The sequence below is a fragment of the Salmo salar genome, chromosome 13 (genome assembly GCF_965601325.2).
Source record: "Salmo salar chromosome 13, fSalSal1, whole genome shotgun sequence".
NCBI lineage: Eukaryota > Metazoa > Chordata > Actinopteri > Salmoniformes > Salmonidae > Salmo > Salmo salar.
In genome coordinates this window covers 112,754,358-112,773,681 of record NC_138303.1, presented here as the reverse complement: position 1 = coordinate 112,773,681, position 19,324 = coordinate 112,754,358, and the positions used below count along the sequence as shown (strand labels likewise).

The 19,324-nt window shown below is 55.1% G+C and overlaps 1 protein-coding gene across 4 annotated transcripts in view; it reads left to right on the top strand.

Annotated features, from left to right (window-relative positions):
- LOC106594274 (polypyrimidine tract-binding protein 3) overlaps positions 1 to 19,324 on the top strand; it is a 189,298-nt gene that overhangs the window by 126,356 nt on the left and 43,618 nt on the right. For 2 of the 4 annotated variants that reach the window (XM_082960603.1, XM_082960606.1), the window contains exon 9: positions 18,490 to 18,665. In XM_082960603.1, the coding sequence (XP_082816729.1) occupies positions 18,490 to 18,665 (176 nt within the window). The remainder of the gene's footprint in view (positions 1 to 18,489; positions 18,666 to 19,324) is intronic. The other 2 variants (XM_082960604.1, XM_082960605.1) reach the window with 1 other exon arrangement.

Below are 19,324 nucleotides of genomic sequence, written 5' to 3'. Positions count from 1 at the left end.
TAGGTAGGTACACCCTCCTCCAGCCCCATACCCCCTATATAGGTAGGTACCACCCTCCTCTAGCCCCATACCCCCTATATAGGTAGGTATCACCCTCCTCTAGCCCCATACCCCCTATATAGGTAGGTATCACCCTCCTCTAGCCCCATACCCCCTATATAGGTAGGTACCACCCTCCTCTAGCCCCATACCCCCTATATAGGTGGGTACACCCCACTATCACCCTCCTCCAGCCCCATACCCCCTATATAGGTAGGTACCACCCCACTATCACCCTCCTCTAGCCCCATACCCCCTATATAGGTAGGTATCACCCTCCTCTAGCCCCATACCGCCTATATAGGTAGGTACCACCCTCCTCTAGCCCCATACCCCCTATATAGGTAGGTCCACCCTCCTCTAGCCCCATACCCCCTATATAGGTAGGTATCACCCTCCTCTAGCCCCATACCCCCTATATAGGTAGGTATCACCCTCCTCTAGCCCCATACCCCCTATATAGGTAGGTACCACCCTCCTCTAGCCCCATACCCCCTATATAGGTGGGTCACCCTCCTCTAGCCCCATACCCCCTATATAGGTAGGTACCACCCTCCTCTAGCCCCATACCCCCTATATAGGTAGGTATCACCCTCCTCCAGCCCCATACCCCCTATATAGGTAGGTATCACCCCACTATCACCCTCCTTTAGCCCCATACCCCCTATATAGGTAGGTATCACCCTCCTCTAGCCCCATACCCCCTATATAGGTAGGTATCACCCTCCTCTAGCCCCATACCCCCTATATAGGTAGGTATCACCCTCCTCTAGCCCCATACCCCCTATATAGGTAGGTACCACCCTCCTCTAGCCCCATACCCCCTATATAGGTAGGTACCACCCTCCTCTAGCCCCATACCCCCTATATAGGTAGGTATCACCCTCCTCCAGCCCCATACCCCCTATATAGGTAGGTATCACCCCACTATCACCCTCCTCTAGCCCCATACCCCCTATATAGGTAGGTACCACCCTCCTCTAGCCCCATACCCCCTATATAGGTAGGTACCACCCTCCTCTAGCCCCATACCCCCTATATAGGTAGGTATCACCCTCCTCTAGCCCCATACCCCCTATATAGGTAGGTACCACCCTCCTCCAGCCCCATACCCCCTATATAGGTAGGTACCACCCTCCTCTAGCCCCATACCCCCTATATAGGTAGGTCCACCCCCCTCCAGCCCCATACCCCCTATATAGGTAGGTCCACCCTCCTCTAGCCCCATACCCCCTATATAGGTAGGTACCACCCTCCTCTAGCCCCATACCCCCTATATAGGTAGGTACCACCCCTCTATCACCCTCCTCCAGCCCCATACCCCCTATATAGGTAGGTACCACCCCACTATCACCCTCCTCTAGCCCCATACCCCCTATATAGGTAGGTACCACCCTCCTCTAGCCCCATACCCCCTATATAGGTAGGTATCACCCCACTATCACCCTCCTCTAGCCCCATACCCCCTATATAGGTAGGTACCACCCTCCTCTAGCCCCATACCCCCTATATAGGTAGGTAACACCCCACTATCACCCTCCTCTAGCCCCATACCCCCTTTATAGGTAGGTACCACCCTCCTCCAGCCCCATACCCCCTATATAGGTAGGTACCACCCCACTATCACCCTCCTCCAGCCCCATACCCCCTATATAGGTAGGTACCACCCTCCTCCAGCCCCATACCCCCTATATAGGTGGGTACCACCCTCCTCCAGCCCCATACCCCCTATATAGGTAGGTATCACCCCACCAGCACCCTCCTCTAGCCCCATACCCCCTATATAGGTAGGTAGCACCCTCCTCCAGCCCCATACCCCCTATATAGGTAGGTATCACCCCACTATCACCCTCCTCCAGCCCCATACCCCCTATATAGGTAGGTACCACCCTCGGGTATCACCCTCCTCCAGCCCCATACCCCCTATATAGGTAGGTATCACCCCACTATCACCCTCCTCTAGCCCCATACCCCCTATATAGGTAGGTATCACCCCACTATCACCCTCCTCTAGCCCCATACCCCCTTTATAGGTAGGTACCACCCTCCTCCAGCCCCATACCCCTATATAGGTAGGTACCACCCCACTATCACCCTCCTCCAGCCCCATACCCCCTATATAGGTAGGTACCATCCTCCTCCAGCCCCATACCCCCTATATAGGTGGGTACCACCCTCCTCCAGCCCCATACCCCCTATATAGGTAGGTACACCCCACTATCACCCTCCTCCAGCCCCATACCCCCTATATAGGTGGGTATCACCCTCCTCTAGCCCCATACCCCCTATATAGGTAGGTATCACCCCACTATCACCCTCCTCCAGCCCCATACCCCCTATATAGGTGGGTATCACCCTCCTCCAGCCCCATACCCCCTATATAGGTAGGTACCACCCTCCTCTAGCCCCATACCCCCTATATAGGTGGGTATCACCCTCCTCCAGCCCCATACCCCCTATATAGGTAGGTACCACCCTCCTCTAGCCCCATACCCCCTATATAGGTAGGTATCACCCTCCTCTAGCCCCATACCCCCTATATAGGTAGGTATCACCCTCCTCCAGCCCCATACCCCCTATATAGGTAGGTACCACCCTCCTCTAGCCCCATACCCCCTATATAGGTAGGTACCACCCTCCTCTAGCCCCATACCCCCTATATAGGTAGGTATCACCCTCCTCTAGCCCCATACCCCCTATATAGGTAGGTACCACCCTCCTCTAGCCCCATACCCCCTATATAGGTAGGTACCACCCTCCTCTAGCCCCATACCCCCTATATAGGTCGGTATCACCCCACTATCACCCTCCTCCAGCCCCATACCCCCTATATAGGTAGGTACCACCCTCGGGTATCACCCTCCTCCAGCCCCATACCCCCTATATAGGTAGGTATCACCCCACTATCACCCTCCTCTAGCCCCATACCCCCTATATAGGTAGGTACCACCCTCCTCTAGCCCCATACCCCCTATATAGGTAGGTACCACCCTCCTCTAGCCCCATACCCCCTATATAGGTAGGTACCACCCTCCTCTAGCCCCATACCCCCTATATAGGTAGGTACCACCCTCCTCTAGCCCCATACCCCCTATATAGGTAGGTATCACCCTCCTCTAGCCCCATACCCCCTATATAGGTAGGTACCACCCTCCTCTAGCCCCATACCCCCTATATAGGTAGGTACCACCCTCCTCCAGCCCCATACCCCCTATATAGGTAGGTATCACCCTCCTCTAGCCCCATACCCCCTATATAGGTAGGTATCACCCTCCTCCAGCCCCATACCCCCTATATAGGTAGGTACCACCCTCCTCTAGCCCCATACCCCCTATATAGGTAGGTATCACCCTCCTCTAGCCCCATACCCCCTATATAGGTAGGTATCACCCTCCTCTAGCCCCATACCCCCTATATAGGTAGGTACCACCCTCCTCCAGCCCCATACCCCCTATATAGGTAGGTACACCCTCCTCCAGCCCCATACCCCCTATATAGGTAGGTACACCCCACTATTACCCTCCTCTAGCCCCATACCCCCTATATAGGTAGGTACCACCCTCCTCTAGCCCCATACCCCCTATATAGGTAGGTACCACCCTCCTCTAGCCCCATACCCCCTATATAGGTAGGTACCACCCTCCTCTAGCCCCATACCCCCTATATAGGTAGCTATCACCCTCCTCCAGCCCCATACCCCCTATATAGGTAGGTACCACCCTCCTCTAGCCCCATACCCCCTATATAGGTAGGTATCACCCTCCTCTAGCCCCATACCCCCTATATAGGTAGGTACCACCCCACTATCACCCTCCTCTAGCCCCATACCCCCTATATAGGTAGGTATCACCCTCCTCTAGCCCCATACCCCCTATATAGGTAGGTATCACCCTCCTCTAGCCCCATACCCCCTATATAGGTAGGTACACCCCACTATCACCCTCCTCCAGCCCCATACCCCCTATATAGGTAGGTATCACCCCACTATCACCCTCCTCTAGCCCCATACCCCCTATATAGGTAGGTACACCCCACTATCACCCTCCTCTAGCCCCATACCCCCTATATAGGTAGGTATCACCCTCCTCTAGCCCCATACCCCCTATATAGGTAGGTATCACCCTCCTCCAGCCCCATACCCCCTATATAGGTAGGTACCACCCTCCTCTAGCCCCATACCCCCTATATAGGTAGGTATCACCCTCCTCTAGCCCCATACCCCCTATATAGGTAGGTACCACCCTCCTCCAGCCCCATACCCCCTATATAGGTAGGTACACCCCACTATCACCCTCCTCTAGCCCCATACCCCCTATATAGGTAGGTATCACCCTCCTCTAACCCCATACCCCCTATATAGGTAGGTATCACCCTCCTCTAGCCCCATACCCCCTATATAGGTAGGTACCACCCTCCTCTAGCCCCATACCCCCTATATAGGTAGGTACCACCCTCCTCTAGCCCCATACCCCCTATATAGGTAGGTATCACCCTCCTCTAGCCCCATACCCCCTATATAGGTAGGTACCACCCTCCTCTAGCCCCATACCCCCTATATAGGTAGCTATCACCCTCCTCCAGCCCCATACCCCCTATATAGGTAGGTACCACCCTCCTCTAGCCCCATACCCCCTATATAGGTAGGTATCACCCTCCTCTAGCCCCATACCCCCTATATAGGTAGGTATCACCCTCCTCTAGCCCCATACCCCCTATATAGGTAGGTATCACCCTCCTCTAGCCCCATACCCCCTATATAGGTAGGTACCACCCTCCTCCAGCCCCATACCCCCTATATAGGTAGGTATCACCCTCCTCTAGCCCCATACCCCCTATATAGGTAGGTATCACCCTCCTCTAGCCCCATACCCCCTATATAGGTAGGTACACCCCACTATCACCCTCCTCCAGCCCCATACCCCCTATATAGGTAGGTATCACCCCACTATCACCCTCCTCTAGCCCCATACCCCCTATATAGGTAGGTACACCCCACTATCACCCTCCTCTAGCCCCATACCCCCTATATAGGTAGGTACCACCCTCCTCTAGCCCCATACCCCCTATATAGGTAGGTATCACCCTCCTCTAGCCCCATACCCCCTATATAGGTAGGTACCACCCTCCTCTAGCCCCATACCCCCTATATAGGTAGGTACCACCCTCCTCCAGCCCCATACCCCCTATATAGGTAGGTACACCCCACTATCACCCTCCTCCAGCCCCATACCCCCTATATAGGTAGGTACACCCTCCTCTAGCCCCATACCCCCTATATAGGTAGGTATCACCCCACTATCACCCTCCTCTAGCCCCATACCCCCTATATAGGTAGGTATCACCCTCCTCTAGCCCCATACCCCCTATATAGGTAGGTATCACCCCACTATCACCCTCCTCTAGCCCCATACCCCCTATATAGGTAGCTATCACCCTCCTCCAGCCCCATACCCCCTATATAGATAGGTCCACCCTCCTCCAGCCCCATACCCCCTATATAGGTAGGTATCACCCCACTATCACCCTCCTCTAGCCCCATACCCCCTATATAGGTAGGTACACCCCACTATCACCCTCCTCTAGCCCCATACCCCCTATATAGGTAGGTATCACCCTCCTCCAGCCCCATACCCCCTATATAGATAGGTCCACCCTCCTCTAGCCCCATACCCCCTATATAGGTAGGTACCACCCTCCTCTAGCCCCATACCCCCTATATAGGTAGGTACCACCCTCCTCCAGCCCCATACCCCCTATATAGGTAGGTACACCCCACTATCACCCTCCTCCAGCCCCATACCCCCTATATAGGTAGGTATCACCCTCCTCCAGCCCCATACCCCCTATATAGGTAGGTACCACCCTCGGGTATCACCCTGCTCCAGCCCCATACCCCCTATATAGGTAGGTACACCCCACTATCACCCTCCTCTAGCCCCATACCCCCTATATAGGTAGGTACCACCCTCCTCTAGCCCCATACCCCCTATATAGGTAGGTACCACCCTCCTCCAGCCCCATACCCCCTATATAGGTAGGTACCACCCTCCTCTAGCCCCATACCCCCTATATAGGTAGGTACCACCCTCCTCTAGCCCCATACCCCCTATATAGGTAGGTACCACCCTCCTCTAGCCCCATACCCCCTATATAGGTAGGTACCACCCTCCTCTAGCCCCATACCCCCTATATAGGTAGGTACACCCTCCTCTAGCCCCATACCCCCTATATAGGTAGGTATCACCCTCCTCTAGCCCCATACCCCCTATATAGGTAGGTCCACCCTCCTCCAGCCCCATACCCCCTATATAGGTAGGTACCACCCTCCTCTAGCCCCATACCCCCTATATAGGTAGGTACCACCCTCCTCCAGCCCCATACCCCCTATATAGGTAGGTACACCCCACTATCACCCTCCTCTGGCCCCATACCCCCTATATAGGTAGGTACCACCCTCCTCTAGCCCCATACCCCCTATATAGGTAGGTACCACCCTCCTCCAGCCCCATACCCCCTATATAGGTAGGTACCACCCTCCTCCAGCCCCATACCCCTATATAGGTAGGTACACCCCACTATCACCCTCCTCTGGCCCCATACCCCCTATATAGGTAGGTACCACCCTCCTCTAGCCCCATACCCCCTATATAGGTAGGTACCACCCTCCTCTAGCCCCATACCCCCTATATAGGTAGGTATCACCCTCCTCTAGCCCCATACCCCCTATATAGGTAGGTACCACCCTCCTCTAGCCCCATACCCCCTATATAGGTAGCTATCACCCTTCTCCAGCCCCATACCCCCTATATAGGTAGGTACCACCCTCCTCTAGCCCCATACCCCCTATATAGGTAGGTATCACCCTCCTCTAGCCCCATACCCCCTATATAGGTAGGTATCACCCTCCTCTAGCCCCATACCCCCTATATAGGTAGGTATCACCCTCCTCTAGCCCCATACCCCCTATATAGGTAGGTACCACCCTCCTCCAGCCCCATACCCCCTATATAGGTAGGTATCACCCTCCTCTAGCCCCATACCCCCTATATAGGTAGGTATCACCCTCCTCTAGCCCCATACCCCCTATATAGGTAGGTACACCCCACTATCACCCTCCTCCAGCCCCATACCCCCTATATAGGTAGGTATCACCCCACTATCACCCTCCTCTAGCCCCATACCCCCTATATAGGTAGGTACACCCCACTATCACCCTCCTCTAGCCCCATACCCCCTATATAGGTAGGTACCACCCTCCTCTAGCCCCATACCCCCTATATAGGTAGGTATCACCCTCCTCTAGCCCCATACCCCCTATATAGGTAGGTACCACCCTCCTCTAGCCCCATACCCCCTATATAGGTAGGTACCACCCTCCTCCAGCCCCATACCCCCTATATAGGTAGGTACCACCCTCCTCTAGCCCCATACCCCCTATATAGGTAGGTACCACCCTCCTCCAGCCCCATACCCCCTATATAGGTAGGTACCACCCTCCTCTAGCCCCATACCCCCTATATAGGTAGGTACCACCCTCCTCCAGCCCCATACCCCCTATATAGGTAGGTATCACCCTCCTCTAGCCCCATACCCCCTATATAGGTAGGTACACCCCACTATCACCCTCCTCCAGCCCCATACCCCCTATATAGGTAGGTACACCCTCCTCTAGCCCCATACCCCCTATATAGGTAGGTATCACCCCACTATCACCCTCCTCTAGCCCCATACCCCCTATATAGGTAGGTATCACCCTCCTCTAGCCCCATACCCCCTATATAGGTAGGTATCACCCCACTATCACCCTCCTCTAGCCCCATACCCCCTATATAGGTAGCTATCACCCTCCTCCAGCCCCATACCCCCTATATAGATAGGTCCACCCTCCTCCAGCCCCATACCCCCTATATAGGTAGGTATCACCCCACTATCACCCTCCTCTAGCCCCATACCCCCTATATAGGTAGGTACACCCCACTATCACCCTCCTCTAGCCCCATACCCCCTATATAGGTAGGTATCACCCTCCTCCAGCCCCATACCCCCTATATAGATAGGTCCACCCTCCTCTAGCCCCATACCCCCTATATAGGTAGGTACCACCCTCCTCTAGCCCCATACCCCCTATATAGGTAGGTACCACCCTCCTCCAGCCCCATACCCCCTATATAGGTAGGTACACCCCACTATCACCCTCCTCCAGCCCCATACCCCCTATATAGGTAGGTATCACCCTCCTCCAGCCCCATACCCCCTATATAGGTAGGTACCACCCTCGGGTATCACCCTCCTCCAGCCCCATACCCCCTATATAGGTAGGTACACCCCGCTATCACCCTCCTCTAGCCCCATACCCCCTATATAGGTAGGTACCACCCTCCTCTAGCCCCATACCCCCTATATAGGTAGGTACCACCCTCCTCCAGCCCCATACCCCCTATATAGGTAGGTACCACCCTCCTCTAGCCCCATACCCCCTATATAGGTAGGTACCACCCTCCTCTAGCCCCATACCCCCTATATAGGTAGGTACCACCCTCCTCTAGCCCCATACCCCCTATATAGGTAGGTACACCCTCCTCTAGCCCCATACCCCCTATATAGGTAGGTATCACCCTCCTCTAGCCCCATACCCCCTATATAGGTAGGTCCACCCTCCTCCAGCCCCATACCCCCTATATAGGTAGGTACCACCCTCCTCTAGCCCCATACCCCCTATATAGGTAGGTACCACCCTCCTCCAGCCCCATACCCCCTATATAGGTAGGTACACCCCACTATCACCCTCCTCTGGCCCCATACCCCCTATATAGGTAGGTACCACCCTCCTCTAGCCCCATACCCCCTATATAGGTAGGTACCACCCTCCTCCAGCCCCATACCCCCTATATAGGTAGGTACCACCCTCCTCCAGCCCCATACCCCCTATATAGGTAGGTACACCCCACTATCACCCTCCTCTGGCCCCATACCCCCTATATAGGTAGGTACCACCCTCCTCTAGCCCCATACCCCCTATATAGGTAGGTATCACCCTCCTCTAGCCCCATACCCCCTATATAGGTAGGTACCACCCCACTATCACCCTCCTCCAGCCCCATACCCCCTATATAGGTAGGTATCACCCTCCTCCAGCCCCATACCCCCTATATAGGTAGGTACCACCCTCCTCTAGCCCCATACCCCCTATATAGGTAGGTATCACCCTCCTCTAGCCCCATACCCCCTATATAGGTAGGTATCACCCTCCTCTAGCCCCATACCCCCTATATAGGTAGGTACACCCCACTATCACCCTCCTCCAGCCCCATACCCCCTATATAGGTAGGTACCACCCTCCTCTAGCCCCATACCCCCTATATAGGTAGGTACCACCCTCCTCTAGCCCCATACCCCCTATATAGGTAGGTACCACCCTCCTCTAGCCCCATACCCCCTATATAGGTAGGTATCACCCTCCTCTAGCCCCATACCCCCTATATAGGTAGGTATCACCCTCCTCTAGCCCCATACCCCCTATATAGGTAGGTATCACCCTCCTCCAGCCCCATACCCCCTATATAGGTAGGTACCACCCTCCTCTAGCCCCATACCCCCTATATAGGTAGGTATCACCCTCCTCTAGCCCCATACCCCCTATATAGGTAGGTACCACCCTCCTCCAGCCCCATACCCCCTATATAGGTAGGTACCACCCTCCTCTAGCCCCATACTCCCTATATAGGTAGGTACCACCCTCCTCCAGCCCCATACCCCCTATATAGGTAGGTACCACCCTCCTCTAGCCCCATACCCCCTATATAGGTAGGTACCACCCTCCTCTAGCCCCATACCCCCTATATAGGTAGGTACCACCCTCCTCTAGCCCCATACCCCCTATATAGGTAGGTACCACCCTCCTCTAGCCCCATACCCCCTATATAGGTAGGTACACCCCACTATCACCCTCCTCCAGCCCCATACCCCCTATATAGGTAGGTACCACCCTCCTCTAGCCCCATACCCCCTATATAGGTAGGTACCACCCTCCTCTAGCCCCATACCCCCTATATAGGTAGGTATCACCCTCCTCTAGCCCCATACCCCCTATATAGGTAGGTATCACCCTCCTCTAGCCCCATACCCCCTATATAGGTAGGTACCACCCTCCTCTAGCCCCATACCCCCTATATAGGTAGGTACCACCCTCCTCTAGCCCCATACCCCCTATATAGTTAGGTACCACCCTCCTCTAGCCCCATACCCCCTATATAGGTAGGTCCACCCTCTTCCAGCCCCATACCCCCTATATAGGTAGGTACCACCCTCCTCCAGCCCCATACCCCCTATATAGGTAGGTACCACCCTCCTCTAGCCCCATACCCCCTATATAGGTAGGTACCACCCTCCTCTAGCCCCATACCCCCTATATAGGTAGGTATCACCCTCCTCCAGCCCCATACCCCCTATATAGGTAGGTATCACCCTCCTCTAGCCCCATACCCCCTATATAGGTAGGTACCACCCCACTATCACCCTCCTCCAGCCCCATACCCCCTATATAGGTAGGTACCACCCCACTATCACCCTCCTCTAGCCCCATACCCCCTATATAGGTAGGTACCACCCTCCTCTAGCCCCATACCCCCTATATAGGTAGGTATCACCCTCCTCCAGCCCCATACCCCCTATATAGGTAGGTACCACCCTCCTCTAGCCCCATACCCCCTATATAGGTAGGTATCACCCTCCTCTAGCCCCATACCCCCTATATAGGTAGGTACCACCCCACTATCACCCTCCTCCAGCCCCATACCCCCTATATAGGTAGGTATCACCCTCCTCTAGCCCCATACCCCCTATATAGGTAGGTACCACCCTCCTCCAGCCCCATACCCCCTATATAGGTAGGTACCACCCCACTATCACCCTCCTCCAGCCCCATACCCCCTATATAGGTAGGTACCACCCCACTATCACCCTCCTCTAGCCCCATACCCCCTATATAGGTAGGTACCACCCTCCTCTAGCCCCATACCCCCTATATAGGTAGGTATCACCCTCCTCCAGCCCCATACCCCCTATATAGGTAGGTACCACCCTCCTCTAGCCCCATACCCCCTATATAGGTAGGTATCACCCTCCTCTAGCCCCATACCCCCTATATAGGTAGGTACCACCCCACTATCACCCTCCTCCAGCCCCATACCCCCTATATAGGTAGGTACCACCCTCCTCTAGCCCCATACCCCCTATATAGGTAGGTACCACCCTCCTCTAGCCCCATACCCCCTATATAGGTAGGTACCACCCCACTATCACCCTCCTCCAGCCCCATACCCCCTATATAGGTAGGTATCACCCTCCTCTAGCCCCATACCCCCTATATAGGTAGGTCCAACCTCCTCCTGCCCCATACCCCCTATATAGGTAGGTCCACCCTCCTCTAGCCCCATACCCCCTATATAGGTAGGTACCACCCTCCTCCAGCCCCATACCCCCTATATAGATAGGTCCACCCCACTATCACCCTCCTCTAGCCCCATACCCCCTATATAGGTAGGTACCACCCCACTATCACCCTCCTCCAGCCCCATACCCCCTATATAGGTAGGTACCACCCCACTATCACCCTCCTCTAGCCCCATACCCCCTATATAGGTAGGTACACCCCACTATCACCCTCCTCTAGCCCCATACCCCCTATATAGGTAGGTATCACCCTCCTCTAGCCCCATACCCCCTATATAGGTAGGTACCACCCTCCTCCAGCCCCATACCCCCTATATAGGTAGGTATCACCCTCCTCTAGCCCCATACCCCCTATATAGGTAGGTATCACCCTCCTCTAGCCCCATACCCCCTATATAGGTAGGTACCACCCCACTATCACCCTCCTCCAGCCCCATACCCCCTATATAGGTAGGTACCACCCCACTATCACCCTCCTCTAGCCCCATACCCCCTATATAGGTAGGTACACCCCACTATCACCCTCCTCTAGCCCCATACCCCCTATATAGGTAGGTATCACCCTCCTCTAGCCCCATACCCCCTATATAGGTAGGTACCACCCTCCTCTAGCCCCATACCCCCTATATAGGTAGGTATCACCCTCCTCTAGCCCCATACCCCCTATATAGGTAGGTACCACCCTCCTCCAGCCCCATACCCCCTATATAGGTAGGTACCACCCTCCTCTAGCCCCATACCCCCTATATAGGTAGGTACCACCCTCCTCTAGCCCCATACCCCCTATATAGGTAGGTACCACCCTCCTCTAGCCCCATACCCCCTATATAGGTAGGTATCACCCTCCTCTAGCCCCATACCCCCTATATAGGTAGGTATCACCCTCCTCTAGCCCCATACCCCCTATATAGGTAGGTATCACCCTCCTCTAGCCCCATACCCCCTATATAGGTAGGTATCACCCTCCTCTAGCCCCATACCCCCTATATAGGTAGGTACCACCCTCCTCTAGCCCCATACCCCCTATATAGGTAGGTACACCCTCCTCTAGCCCCATACCCCCTATATAGGTAGGTACCACCCTCCTCTAGCCCCATACCCCCTATATAGGTAGGTCCACCCTCCTCCAGCCCCATACCCCCTATATAGGTAGGTATCACCCTCCTCTAGCCCCATACCCCCTATATAGGTAGGTACCACCCCACTATCACCCTCCTCCAGCCCCATACCCCCTATATAGGTAGGTACCACCCCACTATCACCCTCCTCTAGCCCCATACCCCCTATATAGGTAGGTACCACCCCACTATCACCCTCCTCTAGCCCCATACCCCCTATATAGGTAGGTACACCCCACTATCACCCTCCTCTAGCCCCATACCCCCTATATAGGTAGGTACCACCCTCCTCTAGCCCCATACCCCCTATATAGGTAGGTATCACCCTCCTCTAGCCCCATACCCCCTATATAGGTAGGTACCACCCTCCTCTAGCCCCATACCCCCTATATAGGTAGGTATCACCCTCCTCCAGCCCCATACCCCCTATATAGGTAGGTATCACCCTCCTCTAGCCCCATACCCCCTATATAGGTAGGTACCACCCTCCTCTAGCCCCATACCCCCTATATAGGTAGGTATCACCCTCCTCTAGCCCCATACCCCCTATATAGGTAGGTCCACCCTCCTCTAGCCCCATACCCCCTATATAGGTAGGTACACCACACTATCACCCTCCTCTAGCCCCATACCCCCTATATAGGTAGGTATCACCCTCCTCTAGCCCCATACCGCCTATATAGGTAGGTATCACCCTCCTCTAGCCCCATACCCCCTATATAGGTAGGTATCACCCTCCTCTAGCCCCATACCCCCTATATAGGTAGGTATCACCCTCCTCTAGCCCCATACCCCCTATATAGGTAGGTATCACCCTCCTCTAGCCCCATACCCCCTATATAGGTAGGTATCACCCTCCTCTAGCCCCATACCCCCTATATAGGTAGGTATCACCCTCCTCTAGCCCCATACCCCCTATATACGTAGGTATCACCCTCCTCTAGCCCCATACCCCCTATATAGGTAGGTACCACCCCACTATCACCCTCCTCCAGCCCCATACCCCCTATATAGGTAGGTACCACCCCACTATCACCCTCCTCCAGCCCCATACCCCCTATATAGGTAGGTACCACCCTCCTCTAGCCCCATACCCCCTATATAGGTAGGTACCACCCTCCTCTAGCCCCATACCCCCTATATAGGTAGGTATCACCCTCCTCTAGCCCCATACCCCCTATATAGGTAGGTACCACCCCACTATCACCCTCCTCCAGCCCCATACCCCCTATATAGGTAGGTACCACCCCACTATCACCCTCCTCTAGCCCCATACCCCCTATATAGGTAGGTACCACCCTCCTCTAGCCCCATACCCCCTATATAGGTAGGTATCACCCTCCTCTAGCCCCATACCCCCTATATAGGTAGGTACCACCCTCCTCTAGCCCCATACCCCCTATATAGGTAGGTATCACCCTCCTCCAGCCCCATACCCCCTATATAGGTAGGTACCACCCTCCTCCAGCCCCATACCCCCTATATAGGTAGGTATCACCCTCCTCTAGCCCCATACCCCCTATATAGGTAGGTACCACCCTCCTCCAGCCCCATACCCCCTATATAGGTAGGTCCACCCTCCTCTAGCCCCATACCCCCTATATAGGTAGGTATCACCCTCCTCTAGCCCCATACCGCCTATATAGGTAGGTATCACCCTCCTCTAGCCCCATACCCCCTATATAGGTAGGTATCACCCTCCTCTAGCCCCATACCCCCTATATAGGTAGGTATCACCCTCCTCTAGCCCCATACCCCCTATATAGGTAGGTACCACCCCACTATCACCCTCCTCCAGCCCCATACCCCCTATATAGGTAGGTACCACCCCACTATCACCCTCCTCCAGCCCCATACCCCCTATATAGGTAGGTACCACCCTCCTCTAGCCCCATACCCCCTATATAGGTAGGTACCACCCTCCTCTAGCCCCATACCCCCTATATAGGTAGGTACCACCCTCCTCCAGCCCCATACCCCCTATATAGGTAGGTACCACCCTCCTCTAGCCCCATACCCCCTATATAGGTAGGTACCACCCTCCTCTAGCCCCATACCCCCTATATAGGTAGGTACCACCCTCCTCCAGCCCCATACCCCCTATATAGGTAGGTATCACCCTCCTCTAGCCCCATACCCCCTATATAGGTAGGTATCACCCTCCTCTAGCCCCATACCCCCTATATAGGTAGGTATCACCCTCCTCTAGCCCCATACCCCCTATATAGGTAGGTATCACCCTCCTCTAGCCCCATACCCCCTATATAGGTAGGTACCACCCCACTATCACCCTCCTCCAGCCCCATACCCCCTATATAGGTAGGTACCACCCCACTATCACCCTCCTCCAGCCCCATACCCCCTATATAGGTAGGTACCACCCTCCTCTAGCCCCATACCCCCTATATAGGTAGGTACCACCCTCCTCTAGCCCCATACCCCCTATATAGGTAGGTACCACCCTCCTCCAGCCCCATACCCCCTATATAGGTAGGTACCACCCTCCTCTAGCCCCATACCCCCTATATAGGTAGGTACCACCCTCCTCTAGCCCCATACCCCCTATATAGGTAGGTACCACCCTCCTCCAGCCCCATACCCCCTATATAGGTAGGTATCACCCTCCTCTAGCCCCATACCCCCTATATAGGTAGGTACCACCCTCCTCTAGCCCCATACCCCCTATATAGGTAGGTATCACCCTCCTCTAGCCCCATACCCCCTATATAGGTAGGTACCACCCTCCTCTAGCCCCATACCCCCTATATAGGTAGGTACCACCCTCCTCTAGCCCCATACCCCCTATATAGGTAGGTATCACCCTCCTCTAGCCCCATACCCCCTATATAGGTAGGTACCACCCTCCTCTAGCCCCATACCCCCTATATAGGTAGGTATCACCCTCCTCTAGCCCCATACCCCCTATATAGGTAGGTATCACCCTCCTCTAGCCCCATACCCCCTATATAGGTAGGTACCACCCTCCTCTAGCCCCATACCCCCTATATAGGTAGGTATCACCCTCCTCTAGCCCCATACCCCCTATATAGGTAGGTACCACCCTCCTCTAGCCCCATACCCCCTATATAGGTAGGTACCACCCTCCTCCAGCCCCATACCCCCTATATAGGTAGGTACCACCCTCCTCCAGCCCCATACCCCCTATATAGGTAGGTACCACCCTCCTCTAGCCCCATACCCCCTATATAGGTAGGTACCACCCTCCTCTAGCCCCATACCCCCTATATAGGTAGGTATCACCCTCCTCTAGCCCCATACCCCCTATATAGGTAGGTATCACCCTCCTCTAGCCCCATACCCCCTATATAGGTAGGTACCACCCTCCTCTAGCCCCATACCCCCTATATAGGTAGGTATCACCCTCCTCTAGCCCCATACCCCCTATATAGGTAGGTACCACCCTCCTCTAGCCCCATACCCCCTATATAGGTAGGTACCACCCTCCTCTAGCCCCATACCCCCTATATAGGTAGGTACCACCCTCCTCTAGCCCCATACCCCCTATATAGGTAGGTATCACCCTCCTCTAGCCCCATACCCCCTATATAGGTAGGTATCACCCTCCTCCAGCCCCATACCCCCTATATAGGTAGGTATCACCCTCCTCTAGCCCCATACCCCCTATATAGGTAGGTACACCCTCCTCTAGCCCCATACCCCCTATATAGGTAGGTACCACCCTCCTCTAGCCCCATACCCCCTATATAGGTAGGTACCACCCTCCTCCAGCCCCATACCCCCTATATAGGTAGGTACACCCTCCTCTAGCCCCATACCCCCTATATAGGTAGGTACCACCCTCCTCCAGCCCCATACCCCCTATATAGGTAGGTATCACCCTCCTCTAGCCCCATACCCCCTATATAGGTAGGTACCACCCTCCTCTAGCCCCATACCCCCTATATAGGTAGGTACCACCCTCCTCTAGCCCCATACCCCCTATATAGGTAGGTATCACCCTCCTCTAGCCCCATACCCCCTATATAGGTAGGTATCACCCTCCTCTAGCCCCATACCCCCTATATAGGTAGGTACCACCCTCCTCTAGCCCCATACCCCCTATATAGGTAGGTACCACCCTCCTCTAGCCCCATACCCCCTATATAGGTAGGTACCACCCTCCTCTAGCCCCATACCCCCTATATAGGTAGGTACCACCCTCCTCTAGCCCCATACCCCCTATATAGGTAGGTATCACCCTCCTCTAGCCCCATACCCCCTATATAGGTAGGTACCACCCTCCTCTAGCCCCATACCCCCTATATAGGTAGGTATCACCCTCCTCTAGCCCCATACCCCCTATATAGGTAGGTATCACCCTCCTCTAGCCCCATACCCCCTATATAGGTAGGTATCACCCTCCTCTAGCCCCATACCCCCTATATAGGTAGGTACACCCTCGGGTATCACCCTGGGGAATCATGTTTTAGTGTTTCTATTTTTATGAGTTCATAATCTCAACCATCATCATCATCATCATCATCATCATCCCACTCTCCGACTGAGTCCCAAATGCACTATATAGGGTGCCATTTGGGACACAGTCCCCTTCCCCCCTCTCCTCCACTCCCCCTACTGACCCTGGGCCCTCCCTCCTCCCCTCTCCTCCATTCTCCTACTGACCCTGTGACCCCTTCCCTCTCTTCTCCCACCTCCTAATGGCCCTGGGCCCATCTCCTCTTTCCCCTCCCTCCTCCCCTCTCCTCCCTCCTCCTACTGACCCTGGGCCCTCCCCTCTCCTCCTTCCTCCTACTGACCCTGGGCCCTCCCATCTCCTCCCTCCTCCTACTGACCCTGGGCCCTCCCCTCTCCTCCCTCCTCCTACTGACCCTGGGCCCTCCCCTCTCCTCCCTCCTCCTACTGACCCTGGGCCCTCCCTCCTCCCTCTCCTCCACTCCTCCTACTGACCCTGGGCCCTCCCCTCTCCTCCCTCCTCCTACTGACCCTGGGCCCTCCCCTCTCCTCCCTCCTCCTACTGACCCTGGGCCCTCCCTCCTCCCTCTCCTCCACTCCTCCTACTGACCCTGGGCCCTCCCCTCTCCTCCCTCCTCCTACTGACCCTGGGCCCTCCCCTCTCCTCACTCCTCCTACTGACCCTGGGCCCTCCCCTCTCCTCCCTCCTCCTACTGACCCTGGGCCCTCCCCTCTCCTCACTCCTACTACTGACCCTGGGCCCTCCCCTCTCCTCCCTCCTCCTACTGACCCTGGGCCCTCCCCTCTCCTCCCTCCTCCTACTGACCCTGGGCCCTCTCCTCCCTCCTCCTACTGACCCTGGGCCCTCCCCTCTCCTCCCTCCTCCTACTGACCCTGGGCCCTCCCCTCTCCTCCCTCCTCCTACTGACCCTGGGCCCTCCCATCTCCTCCTTCCTCCTACTGACCCTGGGCCCTCCCCTCTCCTCCCTCCTCCTACTGACCCTGGGCCCTCCCTCCTCCCTCTCCTCCACTCCTCCTACTGACCCTGGGCCCTCCCCTCTCCTCCCTCCTCCTACTGACCCTGGGCCCTCCCCTCTCCTCCCTCCTCCTACTGACCCTGGGCCCTCCCCTCTCCTCCCTCCTCCTACTGACCCTGGGCCCTCCCTCCTCCCTCTCCTCCACTCCTCCTACTGACCCTGGGCCCTCCCCTCTCCTCCCTCCTCCTACTGACCCTGGGCCCTCCCCTCTCCTCCCTCCTACTACTGACCCTGGGCCCTCCCCTCTCCTCCCTCCTCCTACTGACCCTGGGCCCTCCCCTCTCCTCCCTCCTCCTACTGACCCTGGGCCCTCCCATCTCCTCCTTCCTCCTACTGACCCTTGGCCCTCCCCTCTCCTCCCCTCTCTTCTCTCTCCTCCTACTGACCCTGGGCCCTCCTCCCTCCTCTAGTAGGCCCGCCCTTTGACCTGCTATCGTGCGTGCCCCCAGGTCTGTCCATGCACACGATGACCGGCGCTCTGGGACCCCTCGCCATGCCAGGCTCAGTTTCGGGACGGATGACCCTACACGGCATGGCCCCTGTCGCTGTTCACGCCGTTCTCCTTGTCTCCAACCTCAACCCTGATGTAAGTGAAACCCTCAACTCCTCTTTATTGTTGTGCTCTTGCCAACGCCATTGCTCAATGTCAAGCTAAACATTTGGCATTACAATGAATGTTGACTTATCTGGGACCAGGCTACCCCTGCAAAACTCTCAGAACATGCCACATACCAACCCACCCAAAACAGACATAAAGTACCAAACTTTCCAGATAACTAAATGTTACTTTCCAGATAACTAAATGTTACTGACCTGGTGAGAAGTGATACTTTCCAGATAACTAAATGTTTCTTTCCAGATAACTAAATGTTACTTTCCAGATAACTAAATGTTACTTTCCAGATAACTAAATGTTACTGACCTGGTGAGAAGGGATATGACGTATGAACAGATAGAAGCTGATGTTAGAATCTAATGGTGCGTATAGGGCTGCTTATTGGTCAATATCATGTTGGCTTCTCTGCTGGGCTGCAGTCATTAAAGAGTTTCACGTTAGTAGTTGCTCTCTCTATCAATATCAGCAGCAGTTGATGTCACAAGACACGACCTGGGCTGTGTCCCAAATCCCACCCTATTACCTATGTAGTGCACTACTTTTCACCAGGGCCCACTACATAGGTAATAAGGTGGGATTTGGGACTGGGTAGTAGTGAATAGCTGGGTCTTTTCTGATTCTCCATCTAG